The following is a 21344-nucleotide window of genomic DNA, read 5'->3' as shown; positions in this document are numbered from 1 at the left end:
AAAAATAACTAATGGGGACTAGGCTTAATTCCTGGTTGATGAAATAATCTTCACAACAGATCCCCATGACACAAGTTTACCTATGTAACGAACCTGCACTTATATCCCTGAACTTAAAATAAAAGTTAAAAAAACTGTATTAAAGAAAATGTGTTCATAGTTACACCTTAAAGTTTACCTGGCACAATTTTTGTGCTCATCCTCAACAACTAAGAACTACCAAATCTTGGCTGCACTCCAGGTGGAGGAAAAGAGCCCAGAACAAAGGGCAATCCCAGTTGTGTGTTCACCATCAGAGTTCTCTCCTCTGGCTGCTTATAGAGTCATGGCTGGGGCAGCTGCCTCACAAGTTAGGCTGCCTTGGGATATTTGTTAATGCCCAGAAACTCCTCCTTGATGATAATGTGAGTTGCATCAGAGTTAATGGCACTGTGCTGGCACATTTCCTAGAAGCAGTCACCTAGCAGGTACAGCACCTTTCAACCTATTCCACCAGGTCATGAGCAAGAATGAAATACAGGATTCAAAAAAAATATTTTTGATGTTGGAGAAATACTTCTGTCTCAAAAGTCTAAGAAAGTTGTTTAATATTTTTCAATTAGGGAGGAATCCAGAAACTGCCCTAATGAAACTCCTAACATACACACAAGAAGGAAGACAGGGCTGCTTCACAAAGGCAGCACCAAAAACAGCCGCCTGAAGCAAGGAGTGTGGATCAGCTTCTGTTGATAAAAATGTACCCACAGCCAAGGCTGCTACTGGAGATAGGAGCGTGTTGCCCTTTATCCAGTGTGCAAATCAGGCACAACTAAGTGACAAGGAAGAAAGCTAGTGTGCTCCTGGGGCATGGTGGAGCAGGTACCGAGGAGTTCTGTGTCAACATAAAGAAGAGCAAGAAAGAGGAGAGGTAGGAAATAAGGGAAAGAAAAAACATGAAGGGGAGCCGGGCATGGTGGCTCACGCCTGCAATCCCAGCACTTTGAGAGGCTGAGGCGGGCGGATCATTTGAGGTCAGGAGGTTGAGACCAGCTTGGCCAATGTGGTGAAACCATATTTTCTCTACTAAAAATACAAAAAATTAGCTGGGCGTGATGGTGCACATCTGTAATCCCAGCTACTAGAGAGGCTGAGGCAGGAGAATATCTTGAACCAGGGAGACGGAGGTTGCAGTGAGCTGATATCATGCCACTGCATTCCAGCCTGGGCAACAGAGTGAGACTACCTCTCAAAAAAAAAAAAAAAAAAAAAGCAAGAAAGGGAAGAGAGAGACAGAATAGATAGATGGAGATGGATGGAGAAGCAGACAGAGAGAAGATAAATATATCCATGTAATCATTGTGCTCCTAAAATCTCTTTAACTCTGACAGTTACCTTACTTATGAAATAGAGACAAGACCCCAGTAATAAAGGATTGATATTTACCTTCTGAATCTTTGTTGTAGAAAACGCCATGTGGATGCAGAGAGTAAGGTCGAGAAGCAAAGTTCTTTAAATGAATGATAATCACATCACCCACTTCGGCCCTCAAGATGGGGCCCAGGAATCCAAGCCAGGGAGGTTTGGGGATCTCTATGGAGTAGGTTCCATCCGTGAAGCGTCTGTAAACAGCCTTTTTGTAAATACTGCCTATCCTGTTGGGCCCTCTTTCGAGAAATAAGGTTGCAAGTCTAAAAGTAAGAAGAAAAACATTTTTAATTGAAATGAAAAGAGAAGCCCTAATAGCTTACCACTAGGAGTTTATAAAGTATTGCATGTATGACCTCTCATTCGGTGTTCACTATAAGCTGCAACCTCTGTAGGGCTCGGAAGATTATCCTCAATTTACTAATGTGGAAATGAGATTCAGCAATGAAGTGGCAAGCCAAAGGGCACAAGCAGTATTCACAATCAAACTAAAACAAATCCAAAGAACTCTAAAGCCACACTACAAATTTGCCCCTTTCCACTCAACATGTTCCCCTTTGCTTTTTCATTTAACTAACACTCATTGCACATTTACTGCATTCTCAGCCTGTGACTAGACAGTGTACAAAAGTTTGTAATCAAATAATGGGCTTAGATGATTAAGTGTCAAGTGAATGATTGATACAACAGATACAGGCTCAACATTTCTAGGAACGTAATAGTTCAGGGAGGCCAGGCATAGTGGTCCACACCTGTAATCCCAGCAATGGGAGGCCAAGGCAGGCAGATCTCTTGAGCCTAGGAGTTTGAGACCAGCCTGGACAACATAGTGAGACCCTGTTTCTGCAAACAAACAAACAAAAAAGCCGAGCATGGTGGTGGGCCTCCTGTAGTCCTAGCTACCTGATATGCTGAGGCAGGAGGATCACTCAAGCCTGGGAAATCAAGGCTGCAGTGAGCCATGATCGTGCCAGCCTGGGTGACAGATCAAGATTCCGTCTTAAAAAAAAATAGCCAGGCATAGTGGCTCATGCCTGTAATCCCACTTTGGGAGGCTAAGGTGGGAGGATCACTTGAGCCTGGGAAGTTAAGGCTCTGGTGAGCCAAGATCGCACCACTGCACTCTAGCCTGGGTGGACAGAGCAAGATCCTGTCTCAAAAAAAAAAAAAAAAAAGTTTGGAGAATGAAAAGATTGCTGCGGGTACAAGAGGTCAGACAATTGCAAGAATTAAGGAGAAGTAGGATTGGATAACAAAAGGGAAAAGTGAGGACACTAAGTGGGACAACAGATGTACAGTGAGGAGGAAGCAGTGCAGACGGAATGGGAAGAGCAGGTTATAGGCTGGTGCACAGGTCTAGGAAGTGAGGAGTGAGAGAGAAGGATGCAGGTAAGTTCCGGAGATAGACTGACAAGTTTAATTCCGGGTTGGAGAATTTAAAATTTATCTTGGAAGCACTGAGACTCACTGAGGTTTTTCACAAAATGGGTGACATAATAATCATGTGTTCAAGGACCCTTCTATGGCAGTGGTGTGCAAGTTTTAAAGGAGTTGAGGAAAAGGCAGAGCAAAGTTGAGGGGCAGAGAGACTGTTATGAGACCAGAAGTGGGTGGTGCAATAGAAGAAAAGGGGTGGACATGAGAAAAACAGAATTCTAAGACTTGAGATGACCAGATGCCTTCCTGGGGACCTAGACGTAGGGCAGACTCAGTCCCTGGTGTCTGGAAGCCTGAAACAATAGCACCACTTGGGAGGTGCCTGACAATTTTCTCCTGGAGAGGTGAAGCCCCCTTCCCCATTCTCAGTCTATTTGCTTGGCTTGGAGCTCCCATCCTAGCTCCAGCTCCATAAATACTGGCTTCTGCTTGAGCAAAAGCTCCACCACTCCTGGGTGCAGCCATCCCAATGTAGCTGTGTCCCTTTTGGGGGCAAGAGGCCACATCTTACTCTGAGACACACTCCTGCAAGTGTCCGTGCATTTATTCTCTCTCAGTTATCCAACAAATATTAATTATACCAAGCCCTGCCCTCAGTAGTACCAGGGATATGGAGGAAAAAAGACAAAGCCCCTGCCTTGAAGGAGCCCCTATTCTAGAAGGGAGAGTTACGAGAACACACATTATGTTCTGGGGCATCTAATCTGGAGTCAAAGATAAGTCAGGGGAAGTTTCCTTAAGGAAGTAATGCTTCAGTATACTCTCGAACAATGAAGAGTTACTCAAGAAAAAAAAAATAGAAAAAGTTGATGTAGAAGACATTTTAAAGTTTTGGCAACTCGGCACACACACTCCACTCTTTGAGGAGTGAGGAGTGTGCCCAGAGTGGGAGAGCACACCTTTCCCACTCTCATTCTCTGTGCTTCGGATGGGGTTCCATCCCCCAACCCCACTAACAGAGCAAGTGCCTCAGCCTAGCCTATAAGCACACCAAGTTTCTCTAATAAGCTGTTGTTAGGGCAGGACTTGTGATCCGGACCTGGCCAATTGATATCATTCATCCCCCAGCCAGCCTACCGTGGGCCACCATGATTAGTTCAAGGACAGCCACAGAGTGTCTGGTTGGTTAAATCTGAGAAAATCCAGGGACTTGTGAAGGATCTCTTTCTTGTGTACTTGGAACTGGGACATGAGTCTGGAGCTTCAGGTAACCACAGGACGAAGTCTGTCTGAGAGTTGTTTGTTCCTCTAATCTCTTAAATTTGGCTATTGACTTTTTCCCCTCTAATCAACTCCTACTTTTTTTCATCATCGTATGACTATTTCTTTTCATTTTTTCTGTTTTTATTTTATTGTACTTCCTATTCTTTTACTCAGTTCCAAGAATTCAATCATTCATATAATTTATTCAAAAAACGTGTTAAGCACGTGTCAGGTATCATGGAGCACTTCTCTCTTCTACTTTTCTGTGGCCCTAATAATTTTTTCTGTTTTTCTTTTCTTTCCCAATTGTTTCCAAAGGAAACTTATCCCAGCCTTTCCCAAAGGAATTAATGTCTAACAGAGTATTCAATCCACCCACCCTGGGCCAGAGTGAGCAATTCATGCAGTTTTGTTCATTCCAGGTCCACAGTGAGTGTCAGGGTAATTCTAAGATGGGTAGACCAGTTGGATCTAGAAGACTCTAGAAGCTCTGTTCTATGGCATTGGAGCCTGAAAAGTTGTGAGATGACTCAAGTCTCACAAATTCCTCTAGAGTGTCCTGCACCAACTCTTCCCATCCCTCACCCCTCTCAGCATAGGGCACAACGATCCTCTTTGATTCTTCTCTCCCTTCTCCAAGTCAGAATCCTAGGCAGATACCTTGGTCAGGCACCCTTGTCTAGTCCCAAGCCCCAGCCTCAGACATCAGCAGGTGGAGCTAGAAACTCATAGACCCTTGGGGTTCAGCCTTTAACTGTACCTCATTTGAATTCCTATTCTGTCCAGGGACAGTGCTCCTTCTGAGGTGGACATATTTCCTGGACCAGAATATATAAAGTTTCTACTCATGTATGACTGTGTCACCCTAATGAAATACGCCCTTAAGGGCTTCCATGAACTTCAGGCATTCAGTGGTGGTATAAAAGGAAGGTAATAAATAAAATTAAATTTAAAAGAGACTTTCAGGCTGTGCGCGTTGGCTCTCGCCTGTAATCCCAGCACTTTGGGAGGCCGAGGCGGGTGGATCACGAGGTCAGGAGATCGAGACCATCCTGGCTAACACGGTGAAACCCCGTCTCTACTAAAAATACAAAAAATTAGCCGGGCGTGGTAGCGGGCGCCTGTAGTCCCAGCTACTCAGGAGGCTGAGGCAGGAGAATGGCATGAACCCAGGAGGCGGAGCTTGCAGTGAGCCGAGATCGCGCCACTGCACTCCAGCCTGGGTGACAGAGCGAGACTCCGTCTCAAAAAATAAAATAAAATAAAAGAGACTTTCATGACCACTCTGGAGGGGGACCAACAGGAAGCCTCTGCCTGCCTTTGTCATAGGCTCTGGCTGCCCCTATCACCCCGCATGACCCCTTTAAGAACTCTTCCAGGATATACCTAATGTAAATGATGACTTAATGGGTGCAGCACACCAACATGGCACATGCATACATGTGTAACAAACCTGCACGTTGTGCACATGTACCCTAGAACTTAAAGTATAATAAAAGATTTAAAAAAGAAGGAACTCTCCCAGAAGATCCCACAGGCATCGCCTCTGTTTCAGTCTTGGGTAAGCTTGAAAGCCATTCTGCTGACTTCCAACAAGTACAGATTAAGGATTTATAGCATGCAAAGTACTGGGCTAGATGTTGTTTTGAGTACAATAATAAAAAAGGTACAATCTCTAAATAAGTACGTTTGTAGTCAAGAGGAAGGAACAAAGCCATTGTTACCTGCACAAAGGAAACTGCTAAGAATTGTAGGAAAAGAACATGTTATGGGAATTTAGGACAGAGGGAGAGACACCTCAATACCTTACTCAAGTAGAAGGAAGAGCTTGAGAAACGTATCCAGGTGAGAGAATTAGAGGTCAGTTCAGGAGATCACAGGCAGCTTTATAGGACCAGAAAATTTGATAAGAGTGAAACTGTGGAGAAATCTGAGTGCTTGGCTAAGGCATTTAGATGTAATTGTATCTTCAACTAAGAGCCACTGAAGATTCTTAAACAGATGTATTTGACCAGATCTGTGTCTTGGGAAGACAATTTTGGAAGGATCCTATATCTGATTCCTCTTCATCATACCTGCCCACATGATTTTTCTCATCTGCTTCTGCTCACTGGATCAAGCCCCTTCCTTACCTTCCACCTCTGAATACTGAGTCATTACAACTGTATGCTCACCAGGGCTCTGTTTAACTTCATGCCTGATTTGGGGGATGTTATTCCTTGGTATCTGATTCAGCTGGCCCTCCTACTCCCAGTGGCCCAGGGTGGCATCTGCTTGCCTGTCTAGTCTGGGACTTTCTTTGTGAAGTTTTATTATCTTTCTTTACTTAAATGTCATCTTTTCTGCATTGCTCTCCCTTCTTTCTGACAAGGGGCAGACCTGCTGACAAACAGGGTTTACAGCCACATTCCTTTGTTGATGGAGTCACACCAGGTCTGATAGCTTTTGTATTAAATAATGAATCTTTGTTAGCTTCATTAAGGTTGGGAAAAATACTATAGATCAAAAAGATAAAGAGATATTTTCAGGGCTTCATCTTCATTTCCTCAAAGAGATGATCACGTTAGTATACAGTGACTCAGGCACTCCTACTTCAAAGCAGCTCCTACTTCAAAGCTCCTAAGCAGTCTTAATAATAAATGGTGGCTTTGCCCACCCTGCAGACTTTTCAGGATGATGGAGCTAGAGATCAACATATTGAGCAGCCTGGAATCCATCCCGCATGGAGCAGAAGATGGGAACCACCTTAGAAGGTAGAAGAATCACTTAGGCAGATGGAAGAAAGGACATCTGAGTCAAGCTGGGGAGAAGGATCCACAGGTTCAAATCAAAGCAGAAAAAGTCCTCTTTGAAGCAACAGCTTTTCTCTCCAACCTCATTTCCTCCCTCTTTGCCCCAACTCCCAGGTCCCCATGCTTCTGCCAGATCAGACACTCTCTTCTTGGTACACACCATGTCCTTTCAGCATTTTAAGACTTCAGCACATTCTTTTTCCTGGGCCTCAATGGTCTTCCTCATTCTCTACCTGCCAAGCACCCTTTTAGGTAGATTCACACTCTTCCTCTTTTCCTCCTCTCTACATACACAGTGCTTTGTTCATGTGCTAATAATGGTACTCACCAAAGCGTGTTACAGTGAGATATGCACATCTCTGGTTTGTGAGCTCATTGAAGACAATACCCCTTTAAACATCCTTTTTATTCCTAAGCCCCAGCAACTCGCCTGGCAGAGTTGGTGTTTAATGGCTTTGGCACTTAAAAACAAACAAACAAGTGTGAGTTTGTCCCCATATTGGCAAGCTAAAGCTGGGATGGTGTTGCAAACTCTATTTGCTGAAAAGCATAGGTTGCCATATTTGAATACCCTCTAGGTCCAGGACAGCCAATAGATTTTATCTTGTGCACCAAATCTGATTGGTGGTAATTGCTTAGAAAAGAAGTCGAGGTTGAGTTCAATGAGAGAAGAACGCCATGATCCACACTAGATGTCCGCTGTGGATATGAGGGTGGGGGCACTCCAAGCACATAGTTGCTCTTCTTACCCTACACAAATGGCCAGGCCACACAGTGCTCCAGAGTCTTCGGGTCCTCTCTACACCTGGATGACATCATATCTTACTACTGGGAGAAAACACACTGAGTTGTTTAGATCGGAGACCCAGCTGCTCTCAGAAATTCAACATATGACCTTGTTACCAGCAGCAAATTCATATGGGCCTGCAGCAACCTCAATCCCTGCCTCCTCAGAAGAAAGAATTCAATTCAACTAAGGGGCATAAGGCAAAAGGAAAGACTGAGGCAAGTTTTAGAGCAGGAATGAAAGTTTATTAAAAAGCTTTAGAGTAGGAACAAAAGGAAGGAAAGCACCCTTGGAAGAGGGCCAAGCGGGAGACTTGAAAAACAGGTGTGCAGTTTGACCTTTTGACTTGGGGTTTCATACATTGGCATACTTCTGGGCTCTTGTGTCCTTCTCCCCTGATTCTTCCCTTGGCATGGGTTGTCCATATGTGCAGTGGCCTGCTAGCACTTGGGAGATGAGCAGGTGCAGTGTGTTTACTGGAGCTGTACACATGCTCACGTGAGGCATTCTTCTCTTACCAGTGGAATGTCCCTGGAAGGTCATATACCAGTTAAACTCCGCCGTTTTGCCCCTAAATGCACTTGCTTGAGCCCATTTGCCCAACTCCTGAGATCTTATCAGGAAGCTGCTGATCACCAGTTTCAGGTTTTTTCTATCTATAGGGAGACTGCCTTTCCCTGGCACTGACTGTGACCAATTATTACTTTAGAGAGACAGTTAACAACCGCCTGACCATCACCTGATGGTTACCTGACATTCCTGGTCAGGCGGACCCCTCTCCTGCCCTGCTCATGCCTGACTAGCTACCTATTATAACAACCTTATAGGCTTCAGTTTGCTGGGTATGCCTCCCAAAGACTGTTGGGACCTGCTAACAAATGGGGTTTACAGCCACCTTGACATTTTCTAATTTGTAAACTGAAGCTTACAGCATAGCAAAATTAAAAAGAAAATAATTTAAAGAGAGCACAGCAAGGTTTAAAAGTCAAGCTAAAAAGTGATTATCACTCCCGCTGTCTAGTCAGCTGAGGTATCCAGCCTGCCCCAGACCACGTAATAAAATCATAAGCCAGGTCAAACCCACCAGCAACAAAGCCTCTTTTAAATGAAGCAGGCCTTGGCCTCGGAGGCTGGAGAATCCCCCAGGGTTTTCAGCTGAGCCAGATTAAGGGGTAGAGCAGCTGGGTCTCAGATCTAAAGGCCACTGGAACATCACTGGGGAGCTGGAAGCATTTCAGGGTGGATAAAATTCACTGGAAATGACATTGAAGTTGGAGAAAATTGCAACCTGTGGAACTTCTGTGGGGTAAGCACTGTATGTCGTTGGAAAGGAGGCTTTGATTAGCTGTTTGAGATGGGGTTTGGGAGGTGAGTGAAGAGACCCCAAAGGTTATGCTCGAATACTAACAGGTGGCCACAAAAATCTATTCCAAGGAGAATTGGTCCAGTGAACTGTAGAGTAGACTGCTTTTGGCTTGCAGCCAAAGGGAGGTAAGAATGGCGATCACCAGACCACTTTCTCCTCTCCTCAGTACTCAGCCTCTCCTATAGATAAAGGAGATCCATGCTATTTATCTGCCCAGAGCATCTGATTATTAACCTTCCCAGGGTTAACCCTATCCCACCCTTGATGTGGAGTCCGTGGTAGGGAGGAGGTCCTGGGACAAGAAGGAACCCATGGGTTTAGACCCCCGATGGAGAAGCCAGAGATGGGCCTGACTAGAGAATAACCCCAGGAATCACAGGACAAGACCTCCCAGAGGCAGCGATGTTCTCTGTCCCCCAATTACTAGGTTCAGCTTCCAATCCAAACAATGTGATCAAGAGAGGAATCCTGTTTAAAAAATTAGAGAATGATTTTGATAGCAAAAGCCTGGAAAGACCAAAATGTTCTTCAACTGGCAGCTGGGTAAATAAATGATGGCATTCATGCCACATACCATAAGAAAAGAATAAGGTGGTCTACAGGTGCTGATATGGCGTGATCACCAAGATACTAATAAAAAAAAAAAGCAAATTGCAGAGCCGTATGTAAAGTATTATCCCATTTGTGTGTGTGTGTGTGTGTGTGTGTGTGTGTGTGTGTGTGTGTGTGTAACAATGCATATTTACCTATATGCAAAGAATACATCTGGAAAGTGACCAGGGAAACAAAGTGTAGCTTCCAGACTATGAGACTGAAGCCACAGGTGGGAGGGAGGACGGAGGAGAAGTTTACTTTCACTCATCCTCTTTTATACTGTTGTAGGGGGAGGGGCAGTTACTCTGTACCTACAAATTCAATACTAAAAACAAGTTCACATTTTACTGAAAAAAAAGAAGACCCATGCTGTTTGGCCACCAAGGGGCCAAAATTCTCTTGCATGCCTTCTATTTCTAAAAACAAAGCTGCCACAACAAAGGGTGTTGTTGGATTGAGTTCTGCTGCAAGGGGATTGGCCTCTGGAGCAGAGAGCATGGCATCTGCTCACTATCCTTGCTCAACCTCTGGCTTGCCAACTCTCCTCTCAGGCATTGAGGCTGAAGTCTTGGGACCGTCTATGAACATTCTGGGTCTCTTGTATCCAAGCATCCACTAAGCCTGCATGTGTCTACCCAGGAGCAAGAGTTAGCCCTCTCCCACTCTATAAGGCAAAGACTTACATTTCCCTGTGCAAGAGAATGGGATATAAAAGTTGGGATGCCTGACCCCTGGACCTTTATAATAGAGGCTGTTACATTTCTCAGACTTGCTTGCAACTTGGAATAGTCATGTGACATAATTCTAGCCAATCAGATGTAAGCAGAAGTCACTCAATGATACTTCTCCAGGTGTAGCTGGAAGACACCCTTTTTATCCTCTTCTCTTCCCTTTATTCATGACTGAAATGTAGACATGATGACTGGAGCTCCAGCAGCCATCTTGAGATAATGAGGATGAGGGTCACACCCTAGGGATGGTCAAGTGAGAGCGAAAAGGAATCTGGGACCCAGATGATTGCCAACCTCTGGCTCTCTTTTATGTAAGCAATAATAATAAATCTTTAATCGATTTAAACCACTTCTGTTTTTCAGGATTCTGTTAAAGAGTAGCTGAATACAACTCCTGATTGAACAGGCTGTGCAAAAGGAGAAGGAAGAGGAAGAGGCAGAGGAAGAACTGAGTCATCCCCAAGCTTGCTAATAAGCCTCAGAGTTGCCCAGTTTTATAGCTGACAATGGGTCACCCAGTAAGGCGGCACAGCAAGGATTAGATTCAGAATCCCTGGTATGCTCTCTGGGTTCAGCCTGATGGGTAAAAAGCTATAATACAAAACCATTATTCATAGGACCTTATCATTCCAATAGGCCCTATAGGGAAGGATGGACATTGGACTCTACTTCTCTACCCTGTTCTCCCACCGCACACATGAAGACACAAAAGTATACATACATGCAAATGCATGTGGAGCACACATGCTCACATCTTCACATATGTACTCCTGCTTTTAATCTGCTAAGAGGTCCTGACCCCACCTCTGCCCAAGACCTTTCTCCATCACCTCCACAAGACCAGGTCTTACCATGAGTTGTCTGGCAAAGGCACTAAATAAGAGGCAAAATAAGTATCAGGAGGGGCAGTGAAGTGTTTGCTGAGTCCCTGTAGGGACTGGAACACTTACATATGCTTCATATTTTGGCACTGAGTTATACATTGACTGTTTTTCATATTCCTGGACACATATCAGTCTTATCACCTATACAGCCAATAGTCGCCCCAAGGGGGGATTGGGTTTTCTAAAGCAGTGGTTCCCAAATGTCCACCCATGTACCACTTGCACCAGAATCATTTGGAACATTTGCCAAACTTTTATTCTCAGGCCCCACTTCAGGGCAATGGAATCAGACTTTCTACTGGCAAGACCATGGCATCTGTATTTTTTCCTAAGATCACCAAATGATTCCTGTAGTAGAGCTTTTTAGGGCTTGCGTATTCTAATTTTTCTTTCCTCCTAACCAAAGAAGATCACAATTATTCTGCTTTTGCAAGTTAGATGGGCCATAGTGTTCTGGCAAATTGGCTGTGAGTGGAAATGCCATGTGTCACTTCTGGGTGGGGGCATTTAATTATTATTGCAAGACCCTCTCTTCCTCTGCTGCAGGAGGAGCCTCCTGCTCAGACAGTGAAGAGAACCCACAGCTTCCTCCTTGTCCCAGGACTTCTTCCCCTGCACTGACTCCACATCAAGAGTAGGACAGGGTTGACCCATGAAGGTGCCTAGGAAGATACTTCACACAAAACAAAAACTATAGTAACTATTTGATAAAAATTTGTTGAGGCTGGGTGTGGTGGCTCATGCCTAATCCCAGCACTTTGGGAGGCCAAGGTGGGAGGATCACTTGAGGCTAGGAGTTTAAGACTAGCCTGGGCAATACAGTGAGATCCTATACTTTTTTAACTAATAGGAAAAAAAGCTTGAAAGTAAAAAAAGAAGTGGGAAGGGATAGAAATAAGAGAAAGAGAAAGTAGTTTGTTTTAGTGTCTACACAGCAAACCACCCATTGAGAACATATTATGCATTTGTAATAGTAGAACAGAAACTCCAGCTCCTTTGAGTTCTGTAAAATGCAAATTTGCCCAAGAAACAAAGTAAGGAAGTAACTTCAAGGGAGCCATCCCCATGAAGCAACCTCCAATTTAAATGGAGTATATTTGTTAGAATGTCGCATTGGTGAGCCTTCTGTTGTTTATCGCGTAGCCATGGCGAGGGGCTGAGCAATCACTATCCCTCAAGAACATTTTCAATCTGCATTCTAACATCTTGACTCAAGCTAAGGAGGTGTCTACTTCCTGCTGCAAAAGAATCCAGTGGGGCCAGGAAGGTTAACATTAACAACTGCCATAAAGACAAGATGGGGACTTGGAACATTACATTGCCAGTGCCTGGGGCCAATCCTGTGGACGGAGATATCTTCCAAAAGCAGAGGAGATTAATCATTATCAGAACAAACCTGCCCTTGGGAATCCCCTACACAGTACAGAGTTGGACTTCCAGGTTAGATTCTCAGGAGTTCGTAGCTTGCAGGGATATAAACCACCCAGCAATCCCATGACCTCTGCATCTTTTAGAGGGATGTTTTCTGATAGCTTCCTTGGAGCAACTGCTGATCATCTACTATATCTGGGACATAAAACTAGAAACTGGGGCCAAGATGTATTAATCTCAGTCCCTGCATGCAAGAGTTTTACCATCTAGTTGGGAAGCAAAACATGCATTTGACAATAAACACAGTTTTACAATGTTAACTGCCAACTCTACTGTCCAGAGCCCACATGTCTGTGTAGAAGGCAGGGAAATATAGGATGAAGATAAACTGCAAAATAATGTTAGCAGACAGTGTGGTCAGAGCCAACATGTGAGATCATAAGAGTCACAATAAGGACAAGAAATATTGTTTGAGCTTGAGAAGGAACGTTCTTCACCAAGGAGAAAAAAAAGATGAGATTGAGACAAGTGTCACTTGGCAAAAGGAAGGGTGGAGACGGAGATTGCACATTCAGTTTGGTGAAGCTGCACCCTCCCTATTAGATTAATAATTTTTAATACCATCTGGATGTGCTTCTATATACATTCTTTCACTCTGGGTCCCTGGCACCACCTATGTCTTGGGTCCTTCCTTTTCACTCCTCATTTCCACAGAAGCCCTTCATATACAAGGTGTGTTCAAAACAAATGGCATGATGAGGGGGAATGAAAATGAGCTTGAATCCCAACTCTCTCACTTGCTGGTTGTGAAATGGGGAAGAGACTTAACTGCTCTGAACCAGTTTCCTCTGCTGTAAACCAGTGACCATGGTAGAGCTATCATAAGGATTCAATGAGAAGAGGTGTAGAGCCACACACACAGCAACTGGGAGAGTGGTGCTGAATCAATGACAGTTATGATTATTTCTGGTAAAGCGTAAAGCTTTGTTAGAAAAGAGGAAAATGTGACCAGCCAAGGTCTTTCCCCCAGGGCTCCTGCTCTCCAAAGAACCCCGTGAGACAGCAGAGCTACCACGAGAGCTGATCAAGTGCTCTCAAGTGGCAGGCACTGTGTCTGAGTATGTGCAGATCCTAAGTCCCAAAGATAACTCCGCAGTCCTCATCCACAGAAACTTATTGGAAAAATGGGTCTTTGCAGATGTGATTAAGTTAAGGATCTTGAGATAGGGAGATCATCCTGGATTAGCTGGGTGGGCCCTAAACACCATCAAAAGCATCCTTATAAGTAAGAGGCAAAGATAGACTAGACACACACAGAGAAGATGACGATATGAAAATGGAGGCAGAGATCAGAGTGATGCAGCCACAGCCAAGGAATGCTGGCAGATACCAGAACCTGGAAGAGTCAAGGAATGGCCCCTCCCTTAGAACCTCCAGAGGCATTGTGGCCCTGACAACACATGCAGTTCAGACATCTGGCCTCCAAAACCAGGGGAGAATAAATTGCTGTTGTTTGAAGCCACCTAGTTTGTGGTAATTTGTTACAGCAGCCACAGAAAACTGATACACCCTCAAAGCGAGTACTATCACTATCCGTATTTTACTGATGAGAAAACTGAGGCAAAGAGAGATTGAATTACTTGCCCATAAAGTGGGGCAAGAATTCTAAATGTGACAGTTGATGCCAGAGCCCCATACTTTACCAGCAAACTGGACTGCCTTGGCATCTCCCTAAGAACAAGGCTGGGCTACACTTGGCTGGAGAAATCCTCCCGATGCCACCTGATCTCCCTCCCAGAGACAGAAGATTGGTCACCCCACTTCATGGTGTGCTAACCTTTTAAAGCAATGCCTGGAGCATAGTAAATACTCAGTGACACTTAGCTAACTTATTATACTGTCAATGAGTTATCTTTCAGATCCTGCTAACCAGGCCTTGGGGGCCCATCATATGGAGGTGGGAAAAGCAAGATGGGGACTAAGAGGATGCCTGTGAGTCATGGAAAACAGGAGAGAACTGAGGTAGGGGAGGGTAGCAGGGACTGCCAGCTGCCTTGCAATATTCATGCTCCCCTTCTTTCTTAGTGTCAGAGGCAAATTCTATCTTTATTCAGGCAGAAAAGTACACAGCTGAAACGTTATATTTTTTCAAGTCCTCTTTGTGGCTATGAGTATCCAATGAGATTTAAGTAAAATTGGTTGGGTAGGGTTTCAATGAGAACCCTTTAAAAGGCTGATGCAGCAAAAATTGTTCTGCTTCTACCTTTTGCCTTTCTCTCTTTCTTCCTGGAATATAGACACGATGGCTGGAGATCCAACAGCAATCTTGTGACCATGAATGTGCTTGAGGAGGGAAACCACAAAGGGTTTAAAGCACATAGGCTAAGGATGGTGGATCAGAAATACAGAAAGCCCCTGATATCTTGTTATACCATCTATCCCACAAGCCTTGGACTGCCCACTTCCGGATTCTTCTACAAATGAATACAAAATCCTAATTTGTTAAAGACATTATACTCCAGTCTCTAGTGGCAGCCAGAAACAATCACTTACTGATACAGGGTATAACAGCAGTTCCCAGAGATTCATATGGCATCAGTCCAAACAAAATATTTTTGGTGCTGATAAGACAGAAGTTGAGATTTGAAAGTTACCATTTGTTTAGAACATGCACTAACCAGATGATATTCTTTGCTTTATTTCAAAGCTCACAAAAACCTCTGTCTCCTCCCTGCTTCCCCTCAGTTGGTCCTTCTTTCAGATAGATGTGTGAGTTCTCTCTCACACCCATCCTAGGGCCTGCTTCTTAGAATACTCAAAGCCCCTTGCCATACACTGGGCTGATGCAGTGATGTGGCTGGGTCAACTAACAGACTCTACAAAAATGGGGTTTGAGCAGTGGCTAGCCTCACTTATGTTCAAGCGCAGTTCCGCCCATGAGTTAGCATCCATGAAAACCCTGCATTTCACTGGGAAGAAAAAGGCTGAATGTGTGTTGATGGCCTAATGAGGTCTATGGCGAGAACTGTGGCTTTAAATAAGATGACCGCACCCTACTTCCATTAAGGATCAGGCTTTACCACCAAACGCACACCTTAATTAAGGACTTTATGAGCCTGAGCAGGACTGGTATAAATAGATCAAAATACTGACACCATCCCCAGGCAACTCAAAGGAGCCCAGTGTCCCCATTTACTCCAAGGAGGAGGAGAAGTATATTTATCTGGAGAAAGTATTTCTAAATAGAATCTAACTCCTAAATCCTATACTTTCTAGGAAACATTAGTGATTATAGACTCAATTATATTTTTGAGCCCTATAATCAAGCAGTACCAAGCAGAAAAGTTAAATTGCACCATCTGAGGGCTATAGAGTCTCAGCAAAATGATTTCAATTCATTTTCGATCTCATCCTTGTGCATAAGGATGTGCCTAACTTTGGTTTCCAAATGTTTTCACATTACTGAAACTTTAGCACCCACCATCTTCTTCCCCAGATTTTTGCCCATTCCCCTTATTCAAAGATAAAACAACCAGAACAACTCAATTGATAAGGTGATTAGCTTTTACTTCAACGATTTTGAATGCCTGCCCTGTACTGGATCCTCCATGGGATATTGTCAATGACAAAGTTCCGTGCAGGGAAGGGGGATTATTGAATATATGCCAAAACTTCTTATCTATCATCATGGTGTTTTACTGCAGTTGCAGACATGACTAATGTACATCAAGCAATTAGAGGGCAATGCAGAGGGAAGAAAATGCAGTGTCCAAGTTCATGATAAAGACCCCAAGCTCCATGAGTGGTTAGGAAGGAAACAGATCAGTACAAGCCAGGGTCATGGGGGAAAGCTTCACGTATGAAGTGAGGAATTGGAGATAATTCTTAAAGGACAGGGGAAAAAATGGAGAAAGAAAAATAAAGACTACTTCAAAAGTTGTCACATATGTCCACGATCAGTCCCAGGTCTTCTCCAACTCTAATTTCTAGGACTGAACATTTGCAAATCATCTCTCTCCTTTCTTTCACCATTGCAAAAATCTTTCTAGAACTGGCAAGTCAGGAAAGATATTTTTCATTCAGTTTCAAAATTATTTCTAATGCTTTGGCATTACACTTCTCAAGTGACTCTAGGGATTACATTTCAACTCCCTTCTTACACAAATTAAGGAAAGTGATATTCAGAGAGATTATATGACATGTTCAACATTACACAGCAAGTTGGGCAGAGCAAGCATTAGAAGTTAGGTCTCTGGATTTCTATTTCAGGTTCTTTCCATTCATGGTGGAATTCTGAGCACCTGGCTCTCCTGGTCCTTTAAATATCAGACATTTGCCCAAGTGTGAATATCCAAAACAACAGATTGTCCTCAGAAAGGCAGCCTATTCACCCTCCAGGAGGCTGAGTGAGGGGCATGATTACATCATCCACGATGGCTCCTTCCTGCTCCTGGGGAAATGACACAACACAGAGTACACACACTGAACTCCACTTATGTCCCAGTCACAGCATCTTCAGATACACCCAGGATGGGTATCTTGTGGTCCACAAGCAATGTCAGCCACCTATGACAGCCCTACCTTTTTAGGAACTTGTCTGAGCCACCTACCACAACTACTAGCACTGATGGGATCACTGATAAAAACCAGTATTCTGATGGGATCACTGATAAAAGCCAATGTCCACTGCATACTCACCTGGATTTCCCTTCTAAGAGGTAGCAGTCAGTCTGACACAAACTCTGTCCCTTCGCATACCAGAAAGAAATGTTTGGGGACCTTGGCGTTCTAGGTATGACACCTTAGCATGCCAGCTGCTTCTAAGAACAAATGCACTATCATATTGGACCATGCATTTTGAAACCATCTCACTCAAATCTGATGCCAAACCAACTGTTTTCATCATGCGTATTTTCTTTTTCACCATAGCAATTTTTATATGTTTTATTGTACTTTCATCAAAGCACCATCTTCTGGTTGAAATGATCAACAGAGACCCCAACTTCTTCCAGCACCCCACTTTGTGAAAACAGCATTGTAGTACTTGAGTATTTATGATTCTTCGAGGTTTTGAATTAACCCAGATAACTTGTTTGGTCACTGACCACCAGTGATCCCTTTCAATATGCTTCTACGAAGAGTGACAAAAGAGACTAAACATGCCTTTGGCAAAAATTAGGACTTTCTAGAAAGTTCTTATTACTGTGATCATTGGCTTCCCTCAAAGTTGCTTTAATTCACTGGAGAAGGATCACCTTTACCAAGAAACAGATTGTGTGGTGAAAAGAAATATGGGCTGTGGAACCAAAGCAATGTGAGTTTGGTGCTACCATTTACTTATAAACTCCGGCAAGTATTTAACCTCAGAGCCTTGGTTCCTGGTTCATAAAATGAGAATAATAATATCTGCAAGCAGTAATGAATTGAAAAATCCCTCATAGAATTTTTGGGTCAGAATAAATGCCCATACACAGCTATAGTGATGTGGGCATTTTAGGAAGAAGAATTTCTGTGGGTGTTAATCTTATGGAAAGGCAACCCAGTATCACATTTAGCTTAAACACTATATTCATTACACTCAGTGTACACACTTTCAACATTCTTATCCCCAGTAGCTGCTCACATTGACTGTTTCCCACTGAGCCCTCTCTGAGAATAGCAGAGCTCTATTTGTAGAGAAGGCTCCTGGCATTTTGGGTACCCTTTCAATCCCATAGCTATTCATCACAGTAAAGACACTACCACCAATGGTCAGCAGATGTGGGATTGAAAGCAATCAAGAGTTTCCTTTGGAAATAGCCCTACAGACATTACATTTCCAGGTACAAAGCTTAAGGAAAAGTCTGCCTTGGCAGCTTGTCTGGCACAGGCTTCATCTTTGGTAAACAAAACATGACTATACCACCTTTGTTTTGTTAGAAAACTTGGAAGCTGTATTTCCAAGCCAACTGGATCTTTGGTCTTTCCTCAAAGAAAAGGGGCCCTGGCTCTTAAAGACTTGCTGGTAGGCCCTGTGCTGTTCCTGAATTTTATCAACTAAACTCATCTTTAGGAAATGGAACATGGATGCGGAATGCAACTGGTTCTGCCTGTCAGAAAAGAAGCAAGCATTCAAATATCCAACAGAGGTTGCCAAAACATCTGAAAAGATGTTCTAATAACCACAAAGTTGAAAATAGCATGACATCTTCTGGAGTCAGGAGGTGACTTCAGAGGGAGATCCATGAAACAAATTAGATGGTTAAGATACTAGGCCCTGGAGGGGGCAGGGAGCAAGGGTTATTTTCTGCCCCAAATTAAAAATCAGGAACATAGAACACCATGGCGCCATCTCACCTAGCTATGCTATAGGTTCTGGGATAAGATATTGCCCTCAGCAAGAATGACTTGGAGCTGGAATAAACTTTTTACCAGTGAAAGAGCTATTTCTAAGTAGACTCAAGGGAACCCTGAAAATAGCAGGCAAATCTCCTGTGACTTCCCCCTCTTTTAAACGTTGAAAAACATGACTTAGCATACTTATCTCCCATTATGATGTTTCATTCCAGAAATACAAACTAAGAAAACACTGTGTTTTAACAATAAGGAATTCTTGAAATTTCTCAAATCTTCATCCCAAGTGTTGTCATTTAAAAACAAACAAACAAACAGAATCCCCCAGAAGTTACTAGTAGTGCCTGGTGGAAATTGTCAAACACCTGGTTGTGTATATGTCCCTTCACAGGCAAGGCTGTTAATAGGTGGCTCAACAAATACATGGAGCTATGAATATCTCTTCCAGATTACACACCCATCCATACTAGGGCTCTTCAAGCAAAAAACAAAACACCTTCTCTTGGTCTAGATCAACTCACCCCCATTGTAAGTACCCAAGAAATACAACCTTCCCCACACAAAGTCAAAAAGAGGCCAAACCTGGGAGTAAATGAGGACCCTAAGTTCACTCACTTGTCTTCTGTGAAACTTTTCCCAGTAATAACATTCTTCCCTTGGGGTACATAGTTCCAGTATTCTTCCACAATCCCAATGTAGTATGTTCTGGTAACTGTGCCAACCAGCCCAGACAGACCAAGGAATGTGAGGAGAAAGATGCAGCCAGCTGGCTGCTTCCGAGGCATTTGTGGATGTAACTCAAGCAGGCAGGCAGCCTGCACAGGGGACAAATCTGTTGGTCCCTCCCCCTCACTCAGCTCCTCCTCCTCAGGTAGCTTGGGTTTGGGGAAGAGGCAAAGGCTGAGGCCTTGAGTAAGCAAAGCAAGCTCGATGGGGGCGTTGCTTTGACAACAAAACTTTTGCCAGCCATCCGAGAAATGTGTGACTGGCTTATTTATGTATTGCCCAAGCCAACAGGCCTGTTTCTATACGTTTCGGCACCATGCTCTGACATCAGTCATTTGTCAGCCAGGATGACAGTGTGACTACTTGGGCCGATGGCTTTCCCCCACCCCTTCTTCTTCTTTTCTTCTCCACACCTCTTACATTAAAATCTGAAAAGTGAGCTGGCCTGAGCGGAGCATCAGGAAACACTCCAGGCACTAAAGAAGGCCTCAACTCTGTCGGGAGGGCAGAGGAAGTGACATAATCACCATCCAGCTTGTTTTATGAGGCTACGTGAAACCACAAAGTAACATCATAAAGTTCATCACAACAACATAAAACCCCACTAATCCTCCACTGGCTCGTGTACCATCTCCCCCATATTCTCTCAAATCCTTCCAGCACAAATGAGAAGGTTGACTGCTCAGTTCAGCCAAAATGTTCGCGGCCACCACCTCCACACAGGGAGCCGCCTTTCTTGGGATGAATGAAAATGATGATGGGGGAGTACCCTTCAGACACATGGAGACAAAATTCAGAAACAGGTCTTTGGGTGGAAAAGGCTGGGCCATTCTTCTGTGTCTTCTAATCTGTGTCCCAGAATCTCGGTATTGAAAGAGACCTTGATCAACCTTGGAAGAGAGTTACTCTTATCCCCATGCAGAGTTACTCTTGAGGGAGCAGACATGGAATGAAGGAAACAGCCTCCTGGCCTTTGAAGTTGGTCAGACCTGGGTTTGAATGTGAGTTCCCACCACTTTCTAATTTAGTGGCATGGAGGAATCACTTAACATCATTGAGCTGGAGACTATAGAAGAAGGATTGAGGGATTCTTAAGGAACTTTTTAAAAGATGATGTCTGCAAAGTGCCTACCCCAGCCCCTAGCATAGGGTAGGTACTAAGTAAGTGTTAAAGTCCTTCCTGCCCATTCATGCCCTCTAAGAGAGACCGTATCAACCTGTGTATCCACAGACTTGTGTTTCCCTGCAGTCTTCAACTTTCTTTCCACTATTCTTTGCCAAAGTCCTATCTGCCATGCCTTCCACCAGTCTCAAGTAAGAGGATTCTTTTTCTTTAAATGGTAGCTACCCTATAAATGTCCCATAGCACAGTTTGTATTAGCATTCATCTTAATTAATAATAGGCCAGGCACGGTGGCTCAGGCCTGTAATCCCAGCACTTTGGGAGGCCAAGGCAGTCAGATCACCTGTGGTCACGAGTTTGAGACCAGCCTGGCCAACATGGTGAAACCCTGTCTGTACTAAAAATACAAAAATTAGCAGGGCGTAGTAGCAGGCACCTGTAATCCCAGTTACTTGGGAGGCTGAGGCAGAAGAATCGCTTGAACCTGGGAGGTGGAGGTTGCAGTGAGCCAAGATTGTGCCACTGCACTCCAGCCTGGGTGACAAGAGCGAGATTCCTTCTCAAAATAAATAAATAAATAAATAAATAAATAA

General features: G+C 43.9%; 1 protein-coding gene across 1 annotated transcript in view; it reads right to left on the bottom strand.

Annotated features, from left to right (window-relative positions):
• The window catches only part of HEPHL1 (hephaestin like 1), an 86002-nt gene extending 66300 nt beyond the window's left edge, over positions 1-19702 (bottom strand). The window contains exons 1-2 of the mRNA XM_004051979.5: positions 19518-19702; positions 1423-1667 (exon numbers count right to left, since the gene is read on the bottom strand). Coding sequence (XP_004052027.1) covers positions 1423-1667; positions 19518-19687 — 415 coding nt within the window. The 5' untranslated portion in view covers positions 19688-19702. The remainder of the gene's footprint in view (positions 1-1422; positions 1668-19517) is intronic.
• Between the last annotated feature and the right edge of the window lie 1642 nt (positions 19703-21344).

The sequence above is a fragment of the Gorilla gorilla genome, chromosome 9, assembly GCF_029281585.2.
Source record: "Gorilla gorilla gorilla isolate KB3781 chromosome 9, NHGRI_mGorGor1-v2.1_pri, whole genome shotgun sequence".
NCBI lineage: Eukaryota > Metazoa > Chordata > Mammalia > Primates > Hominidae > Gorilla > Gorilla gorilla.
This window is presented reverse-complemented; position numbering and strand designations above follow the sequence as displayed.